Genomic DNA, 10,574 nt, shown 5'->3' with positions numbered 1-10,574 from the left:
GAGAGAGAGAGAGAGAGACATACAAAGTATATGTGTGTATGTGTGAGTAAGAGAGAGAGACAGACAGACAGAGACAGAGAGACAGAAACAGAGAGATAATGTGTATATATTTTTATATGTGCATGCATTTTTGAGACAGGATCTCACTATATAGCCTTGACTGGCTAGCCTATAAGATTCAGTTTAGTCCAGGCTAGGCTGGCCACACAAGCAACAGGGATCTGCCTCTGTCTCCTAAGTGCTGGGATTAAAAGCATGAACTACCACACCTAACCATATTTAATGTTAGTATATTCCTATAAGATTAGTACCGAGGAATTTTTCAAGATAGCTATTTAAAAACAGTTTTCTTTAGAGATGGAGTGATAGTGATTTTATATATTTGAACATTTCCAGTAATTCAGAAGTTATTTCCTTAACATGTCTGAAATACTTGCTGTAACTAAAGCTTATAACCTTGAGATGCCTTCATTATCATGAACAGTTAATATTCTTTCCATGATTATGTTATTCATTCTTCATAGCTTCGGCAGCCAAGCTGTCCCCTATGTACTGAGGAAGCTCCACATTAGCGATATTTACCTGTGCTACAGTTCATTCATCATTCTTTGGCCCCTTCTCAGATTTTTTTTTGCCTGTGAACTTCTAGTAATTGAAACTTTTTCTGAACATCCTTCTACTTTGTATATAATTCCTCTTGCTTACTGTGATGTGTCTGTGTGCTTTTATGGTAGGAATCTCTTCTCTCATGTTCTTTGAACTTATGTTCTAGAAAATTAGCCGACTGTTAGTCCCAGGATCTTATTTTTTTTTCTTTTGATGCATTGTGTTTCTTAGTGGAACCACTACTTAGCTTTAAACTATTTCTCCCTTCTTAGCAAATGAAAGTGAAATAGGAAAAACAATATTCCTGGGGTGTGGGGGCGGGGCTTTTCTACTTAGAACTTCAAGTTTGAAGATACTACGACTATTTCACATAGGAGGATTTTTTTTTTCCTTTTGGGTTATTTCCCGAGATAAGCTATTATGGGTAATTTCTTATTAAGATGATCCTATGTTTTAAAAACTGTGTGCTTCAACAAAATGCGTTGGCAGAAATAGGCTTCATGTTTTTAATGAAGCATTGACGTTATCACTCAAAAAACTGAAGCACTAATCAAGTTGGAGCTTTGAAAAGAAACATTGCTTTTAATTTTAATCATGTGTGTGGATGAAGAACGGTGGCCAGTGAAATGTGAATTGGCAAAATGAGATCCAGAAAGAATTTATGGAGCAGTTTTGAATGATAGCTTTAAATATAACAAACTCACTTTCATGTTAGAATTTCACCTTTGTGTAACAGAGCCTGAGGCTCAATAGAAGAAAATCAACCTTCTGTCTAATTTCATCATCCTTTAAGATTATTGCTTTTGTCTTAGGGTAATAATTAGTATTATATTTTATGGGATGTGGCAATCTTGTTATTGCTGTATCATTTTCTTTGTTGTTATAGGAAAGAGAACACTGAAATAAACATAAACTACTGATGATTAAGGCCATAAATCAGAATAGATAAAATTATTTATAAAGTTAAAAAAAAGTATCTTTATATGTTGAAAAGATATTAGGAAATTGTCTTGTTTTTAGTCACATACTTTAAAGATATTACATTAGGGCTTTTGAATCTATCTCCTGTCCCAGGCCTCTAGCACACTCCCATTCTCTTCTTCCATAAGCTGTCTTTATTTCTATCACAAAAAAATAAGCCAGGCAGTGGTGGTGCAGCACTTGGGAGGCAGAAGCAAGCAGATTTCTGAGTTCAAGGCCAGCCTGGTCTACAAAGTGAGTTCCAGGACAGCCAGGGCTACACAGAGAAACCCTGTCTCAAAAACCAAAAAAACAAAATGATTATAATGAAAACTTAATTGAACTGGTTAAGAACCCCAGCTGGTCTTCCAGCACAACTAATGTAACTACAGTTCCAGGGGATCTCTTTTGGCCTCAACAGGAACTAGGCATGCATACAATACACATACATACATTTGTGTAAAACACACACACACATACACATATTCCTGTAAGACACATACACAGCATACATCTTTTGGATAAAAGAAATTTAATTTAATTCGTTCTTTGTCTCTATGACATATCACTATAATATTTTGTATCAATTCCTCACTTTACAAATCGACTCAGATCAAGAATTTCGTTCATTTAATTTCTTTTAGTTTGACATACTTGTCATCTACTATTTTCTCTGCAAAATTAATTATTATGAATAATAATAATAATAGGCTTGTCCACAATATAAACCTGTTCAATACTAGGTTGCTGAAATAGGATACTTGGAATTGACAGAAAATTTTATGTATACAATGTATATAAATGTTAAGAATACATACTGCAGGATAAATAAATTATTTTCTTTATTTTATATATGCATATTAAATACAACATTTTTCAATTTCATTTTGTACATATAATAGGAAACAAATATTTGTCTTTCTTTGGCTTGTTTCACTTTGCACAATATCCTCCAGTATCATTGCTTTCTTTATGCTGATTCCCTACCGTGGCTATTGTGAATAGTGCTGTAGTACAAATGAATGAACATGCATCTCTGTGATATGTAACATAGATTGCCTTGGGTATATATATACCTGGGAGTGATGTAACTGGGTCTTTAAAGAAACTTCCATCTTTAGTTTTTGAAGCGTATCTACAGTGACTTCTGGAGTGGTGGAACTAGTTACTGCATATTCCTACCAGTAGTCTTTGAGTTCCTGTCCTCATCCCACCCCATCCTTGCCAACATTTATTGTCATCTGTTTTCCTGTTTGCTATCCTGAGAATCTCGAGGCAGTTTTGTTATTGAACATGGGGTCACATCTTGTGCCCAAAACTAGGTCTGGCCACAGGTCTTCAATAGTCAAACTAAAATGGAAAGGAGAAAAAGATTTATGCTATGTAGCCACATTGAGAAAGAGACAAAGAGATCCCTCAAGTCCTCCCACCCCCAAGTCTCACCTGAGATAAAATTTTAAATAGAGGCACATTTATGTAGTCCCAATCAATCTAGCCCTCTTTTGATCAGTGGCTATCTGGGCTTCAGTCTCAACCTGTAAAGTGGTCTGGCAAATTAAACAGACTTTTGTTCCCCCACCCCACCCCACCGCATGAGATTACTGGAGAAATTTCCATCATTTTGCTGAACCAAGTGAAGGTTGTTTGCATCTTCTTTACATCTTTATGCACTTAAATAAGAATTTTTATTTGCATTTATATGGATTTTAGAAAGCATTCTTCCTCTGAAGTAAGAGATTTTGTGATCAAAATATAGATGTCCAGAATTTCCTTGTTTTCACGTTTGAAATTTTTATTGGATTCCTAGGTCACTTTGGATAATTGTGTTGAAGTTGGACGGATTGCCAACACCTACCATCTGACAGAAGTGGATAAATATGTCAACAGCTTCGTCTTAAAGAATTTTGCTGCATTGCTGAGCACTGGCGAGTTCCTGAAGCTTCCCTTTGAGCGTCTAGCCTTCGTGCTGTCCAGTAACAGCCTTAAGCGCTGCACCGAACTTGACCTCTTCAAAGCTACCTGTCGCTGGCTTCGCCTGGAAGAACCTAGAATGGACGTTGCTGCAAAACTAATGAAGAACATAAGATTTCCGCTGATGACACCACAGGAGCTCATTAATTATGTGCAAACGGTGGATTTCATGAGAACTGACAATACATGTGTCAATTTGCTTCTGGAAGCCAGCAATTACCAAATGATGCCATTTATGCAGCCAGTTATGCAGTCAGACAGGACTGCCATTCGGTCTGACACCACTCATTTGGTTACACTCGGAGGAGTCCTGAGACAGCAGCTCGTCGTCAGCAAAGAATTGCGCATGTATAATGAGAAGACCCACGAGTGGAAATCTCTAGCCCCCATGGATGCCCCAAGATACCAGCATGGCATTGCCGTCATCGGAAATTTTCTCTACGTCGTTGGTGGGCAAAGTAATTATGACACAAAAGGAAAAACCGCTGTCGATACAGTGTTTAGATTTGATCCTCGATACAACAAATGGATCCAAGTTGCATCTTTAAATGAAAAGCGCACCTTCTTCCACCTAAGTGCCCTCAAAGGATTTCTGTATGCAGTCGGTGGACGAAATGCAGCTGGAGAACTACGTAAGTCTCTCTACTTATATTATATATAGGCATTTTTCTTTATTCAGAAATTTGTTGTAGGTAGCAAAAGAAATAGTTCTAAAAATTTAGAGATAAAAATATGTCTAGGATTTCATTTGTAAACTATTTTTTCTAGAAAATATCAAAGATCATCTGTATGTTTTATTTCGGCATAAAATATTAGCCAAGGTCTAAACTATAACTAATATATAGTTTGATGAATTTGAACAAGTATATAACACATATAGATACAGTTTTCATATTGAAAGAACAATTGGAATTTGTATTCAAGTAATTTATATTCTAATAGAGTCTTGATAGAAGTTTGTCATCATTCTTCATTCTCCACTATTAAAAGCCCACAAGCTATGCTACTTAATAAGTTAAGATCAGTCTTTACAGAGGCCTGGCTCTTCTTATTTCCTCATTTCCAGAATTGATACCTAATAGTGACCACACAGTAAGATAATGTTCTTCTTGGAGTAAATGTACACAGTTCATTCAGTATTAGGCACAGTTTATTAACTATGAAAATTCAGATCTTTGACTATTAGTTTTCAGAATTACTCTTACTACAACATCAGACAGGTGTCATCATTGTATACTTTTGTCTTCCTAATTAAATACAGTCATGAGTGTATTTTAAAAGAAGTATTATGACTATATAAATCAATCCCATAAGGTCCATTTTATATTAAATGTGAATAATTTATTTTTACTATAATGAATGCTAAGGATACTTCATTTTATATCTGTCACGACTATTGTTTAATCTTTTTAAATTACCAACAATACATTCTTTTATTTGGAAAGTGTCTAGAAAGAGTCATTGTTGGTTAGAAGTTGTTTGGTTGATTTTTATCTGTTGTTGTTGTTGCCATACCAGTGTGGGATCGCAAACTCAGAACACTTTTTGTGGTAGACAAGCACTGTACTACTGTGAAGTATTCTTAGCCATTCTACATAGAATCCTTGAGGTGGCCAGTTATCTCAAACTCTTTATCATCTCTCATGACTTTAAATAAATTTTAGATTATTTCTCAGAATCTTTTTCTCCTAGTATTGTAAGAAATTAGAGACTTTGGTAGTTTCTTAGCTCAAGCTATTTATTGGAGAAAAGAACTATTTCCCTATTCCTTGACTTTCTTGATAGTAGCACGACCTTAATGTTACTCATCTTTTCTGATTTCTCCACTTGGAGATATGAAAGTTTTTCTGGAACCAAGCATTGTAGATCAGGGGGACCTAGAAGGCATTCTCATTAACTACATAGGCTTTCCAATTTTTTTCCTTAGTCAGATTTCTAAAAGCATGAGATACTCATGCTCTTAGCATAGAATTAACATTCTAGAACTTCTTAGTTTAGCCACACATATTATCTTCATGTTATTGTACTATTTTAAGTGTATGACATCTGAAAATGCCTAGAAAATGCAAGTGATGATTTTGTGGTTTACTGAAAAGGTAACTACCATAAAGATAGTCTGCAAAACCTGACAGAATTCTAGGAAGCAGTTGGTGGTCATTATGAAGCATCTCTTCCTACATAGGATAGGTCTCTTTCTTAGCGCCGTGAATAAATATTCAGCTACTTATTTTTCATTATCCTGTTCCTAATATTAATTAGGAATATTATTTTGGGGTTTCCATCACTTATACTCTTTAAGTGATGGAAAATTATTGTGAAACTTAGAATCTAGAGGCTTTTTTTCTCATACTTCCCTGTATTCTCTGTTTTTCTTATGTTGTATCTAAATAGGAACAAGAAATAAGTGAGTGCATTAGCCAAATAGCATAGGAATAGGTTACCTTGGACATGATCTGTGCCCCTAATTAGAGAAAGTTGCACACACATGCGCATGCACAAGCACACATACACACACACACACACACACACACACAAAACCAATTAAAAAATAGAGGCTATAAATTTGAGATCAAGATGGAGTATGTGGGATAAGATGGAAGGAAGAAATGGAAAGAGAAAAAAGATGTAATTATACTTTACTCCAAAAAGAAAGAGAATTAAAAACATCTGTTGGCACTACTAGACTATTACTAGGCTGAATGGCGCATACCTGAATTCTTTGCACTTGACAGGCTGAGGCAGAAGGATTCAGAGTTCAAGGCCAATCTGGGCCACATAGTGAGACTCTGTCTTTACAAAGGTTTCACATAGGTTACCAACTGCAGTTTTTACAATTGTTATTGCAGTACAGATGCTAAACCTCCTTGTGATGAGGCTGCTCTAATTCTAATTCTAGTTCAACTCATGATATTTCATCCCATTTTAAGTGATCTCCCTTAGCAGGGCATGTTAGTGCACACATTTAATACCAGACAGAGGTAAGCCTGAGTTTGAGGCCAGCCTGATACACAGAGCAAGTTCTAGTACAACCAGGTATACAAAAAAACAGAAGCAAATGAGAGAGAACTCCCACCACGTATTAAATCACACAATTAAAACCATTCCTAAATTTTTATAGGAATTGATTACTTCCTAAATACTATCACTGTCAAAAACATATTTTACTAAATAGTTTACGGTACAATATACAGAATTTTAGAAAGTACATGATTGATATACCAAGTGATTCAAATTGAGAATCTTGATTCCAAGAAAGACTTTCGGCTAAAAAGACTAAAATCAAGAGACTTCATTCATTTTCTGACCCTAACACCCACTGAGGTGAAGAGCATGCCACCTTATCTTATCATGTTCTGTTCCATTTTGCTGAGGTAGCAAAACTTGTAACCATCCTTGGTTTCTCTTCCTAGTAAACACAGTGAATTCTTCTGAATTCTATCCAGTAATAAATGATTTCTTTATATAAATACAAAGAGAAATTGTACTGGTTGCACTGACTCGTTTTGCTGTCCACGTTGTTTTTGCATAGATGGATAGATAGATAGATAGATAGATAGATAGATAGATAGATAGATAGATAGATATCTGTATATATATGAATGACTGGGTGGGGTTTATTTTTGTTGTTTTTAATTCCCCTTCTACAGACTTGCTAACATCTCTTCTGTAAAGAAGCATCGTCTTTTGTTTTTTTTGTTGTTGTTGTTTTGGTTTTTTTGGTTTTTTGGTTTTTTTGGTTGGTTTGTTTGCTTTTTTTCCCCAGAGCTGAGGACTGAACCGAGGGCCTTGTGCTTGCTAGATAAACACTCTTACCACTGAGCTAAATCCCCAACCCTAGAGCATCCTCTTTTTAATTCATTAGATTTCCACGCTCATATGCCTATTGAAATAGAGAAGGTGGTGGAGAGAGCATGGCAGGAAATAGGGATTGATGGGGAAAGTCTCTTAATAATTTAATAGGTTCATTGATTGGTTCCAGTACATCATGTAATCTTCAGATATACAATATCCATTACCCATATATTATTATAAAAGGAAAACAGTGACAACCTTTGTAAGACATGATATATTACTTTAATATACTGGGTCTTTTCAAATTCTCTCATGGAGCATATGAGGGTCTTAAGGGGAAAAATCCAAGGCTATAGCACATTTGAAAAAAGACTATGGGAATACCTGCGTGCTTATTGCTGGAGTGTAATTCCTTGGGCATTCTGCTCTTCCTGATACTGCTTGCAACATGAAAAAAGGATAAGTATATAGGAGATACCACATTTTTGCATTTTTCAGAAGTGTCTTATAGTTCTTTCTCTCAACCTTTTAAAAGTGTAATATTATGGAATCAGCATTCCATTGCGGGTTTCTATTTTGAAGACTATAATGGCTCAGATCCTTTAAGTGGAATTATATATTAAATATACAAGTTTTCAAATGATGGAATAACAGAAAAAATATTAAAATTTCAAATAAATAGACAGCAAAATTGCTAAAATGTATTAAATGAGCCCCCGTACCCTTTAATGGATTTGGGGTTTTGTTTGATTAGTAAACAAATTCTAGATCTAGAGTAAGTTCCACATTATCTCTTGTTCTCTTTTTTAATTTATTTTATGTATATATGAGTACACTGTAGCAGTCTTCACACACCAGTTGAGGGCATTGGATCACATTACAGATGATTGTGAGCCACCATATGGTTGCTGGGAATTGAACTCAGGACCTCTAAAAGAGCAGCCATCTTAACTGTTGAGCCATCTCTCCAGACCTTGATAAAATCATCTAAGAAAATGAGGATCCCTGAGATAGAAGAAATAAGCATCCTAACTATAGTAATGAAATTGAAGGATCTCTAAATTCTACACCAGAGCCTTAGAGCAATGGAGTCTCTAGTTTAGCACTCAGAGAACTTCTGTAAAGTCTCAGAAGTTCTAGTCATAGCATTTGAGGTATTAATTCTCCGCTGCAGCTAATGAGGCCCACTCTCGTAGAATAAAAGCAATTGTAGATAGTCCTTAAACAAGTTCTTGGGCCTCAGCTTCAATAAAAATTTTTTAAGACCACTGAAATTGTAATTTCATGTAAATTTATGACACAGATGTCCTTTGGTTGATTTTTCCAGCCTTTAAAAAATGCTATATCAGACCAGGCGGTGGTGGCACAGGCCTTTAATCCCAGCACTTGGGAGGCAGAGGCAGGTGGATTTCTGAGTACAAGGCCAGCCTGGTCTACAGAGTGAGTTCCAGGACAGCCAGGGCTACACAGAGAAACTCTTGTCTTGAAAAAAACAAAAAAAAAACAAACAAAAAAACAAACAAACAAAATGCTATACCATTCATTTTGCTATATTGTGGGACATAAAGAAATGGGCATGGATTTGGGAGACTGGATTTGGCAGGGACTGGTGTTTCCTGACACCTGCTCTGCATTGGCCCTGGTGCTTACGGTTGTAACCATCACTTAAGTGCCTGGCCTTGGGCTGCCTTTGCACTTTCCTGCTTGTCAGATGACAGGCAAGAATGTACCCATCAGATTTTGAGTCAGCTGCATTGTCTTTTCATAGTGAATGCTATTGATTCCTCTAATAAAAACAGTGGGACACAGAAGAACTTTAAAGATTGACAGTAAAGCTAAGGGAACTGAAAAGTGTAAAGGTGATTGATTCCCTGGCTGGAGAAGGGGATGCTCATGGTTGATGAGCTATCATATAGTTAGTGAGATCAATTTCCATCTTGCACTGAGAGGGGTTCCTGCATGAGAAACTATGGGTGGATCTTACAATTCCTATTAGAGAAAAAGGCAATTAATGTACCGATACAGGAACAGTATTATCTTTTCACACTGGGGAATGGTAACCACCACCATGATATTCATGCTATTCAATCTCTAACTCCAGCATAAAAAGAATAAGAGGAAAATAATGGGAACTGCATCTAGACATGGAGATTAGATATAGAAAAGGACACTTATAATGCAGAAATTTCAAATGTCAAGGAAAAAATGTTGCATTAAGAGACGTGAATAGCTAGTCAGGTCTCTTTTGGGTTGATCTAGATGAAGAGAATGATACCTGGAAGTCTTTTTATTTAATTTTTTTAAAAATCTCCCTTCTGTTAGGATGTGAGATTAGATTGCTTTTTTATAGAAAGTTTGCCCATTTATTACTTTTCTAATATCACATGCCACTCAGTACATTAAGTCCTTCTGTGTATGAGACCAAAATGGGAGAGAAAGAATAGTGTACAACCTGCATTTTGCTTGTCAGGTGATAGTCATGCTAAAAGCAATTAGAAAGGAATATTTTAAAAGGCATTGCAAAATAAAAAACAATATAGACTTGAGGTGACAGATGGACTAATTATACTGATTTGGCCATCATATATGTATACACACATCAGCACATCATAGTGTATGCTACAAATACATCATTATCATGTGCCCATTAAAAACTCCACAGCCTCATATAGGACATCCAGAGAATAGATCAGAATGAGAATACTAAACGATTTTGAAATAAAAAACAATAAACATGAAGTAAATGGAAAAGGAAAGGACAAGAAGGGTGTAAATTACTAATGTATAGGCATGATGGGAGGAGCAAGAATACTTGGCGTAAGTGAACTGATGGAATAAATGAAATTACTCCATAGAATACAAAAAGAAATCACTCCTCCTTCCCCCATATTGCCTGTGCTTATCAAGTAGAGAATGTGCTTCAAAAGTTTGCTCTCCAGTTAAGATTGCATTTGGGTTGAAGTTGTTAAACCTTAGACTTTCCGCTTTATGTCACTGCCTAGAGCTGTATCCTAAAGTAAAAACTATATCATAAAGCGAAGTTTATTTTGAGGTTGCCACAGTGCTTCCCCGCATAGTGTTGCGATTTTGTCAGTTGAAAAGAAAAGACAGGGTCGAGGGAAACAAAGAATTGGGTTTACTTTTGCAGTATCTGAAGTAAACCTTTGAGTCCATCTAGACTTCCTGCTTCCTGCCAGCCTTCAGCATCTGTTTCTTTCCTTGTAGAAAGAAACATTTTATATATG

General features: G+C 35.9%; 1 protein-coding gene across 1 annotated transcript in view; it reads left to right on the top strand.

Moving 5' to 3' along the window:
• Klhl13 (kelch like family member 13) overlaps positions 1-10,574 on the top strand; it is a 17,443-nt gene that overhangs the window by 2,503 nt on the left and 4,366 nt on the right. Inside the window, exon 2 of the mRNA XM_031348552.1 lies at positions 3,374-4,169. Coding sequence (XP_031204412.1) covers positions 3,374-4,169 — 796 coding nt within the window. The remainder of the gene's footprint in view (positions 1-3,373; positions 4,170-10,574) is intronic.

This window comes from Mastomys coucha, chromosome X (genome assembly GCF_008632895.1).
Source record: "Mastomys coucha isolate ucsf_1 chromosome X, UCSF_Mcou_1, whole genome shotgun sequence".
Taxonomy (NCBI): domain Eukaryota; kingdom Metazoa; phylum Chordata; class Mammalia; order Rodentia; family Muridae; genus Mastomys; species Mastomys coucha.
The sequence above is the reverse complement of the archived record's forward strand: the minus strand, read 5'-3'. Positions and strand labels throughout refer to the sequence as shown.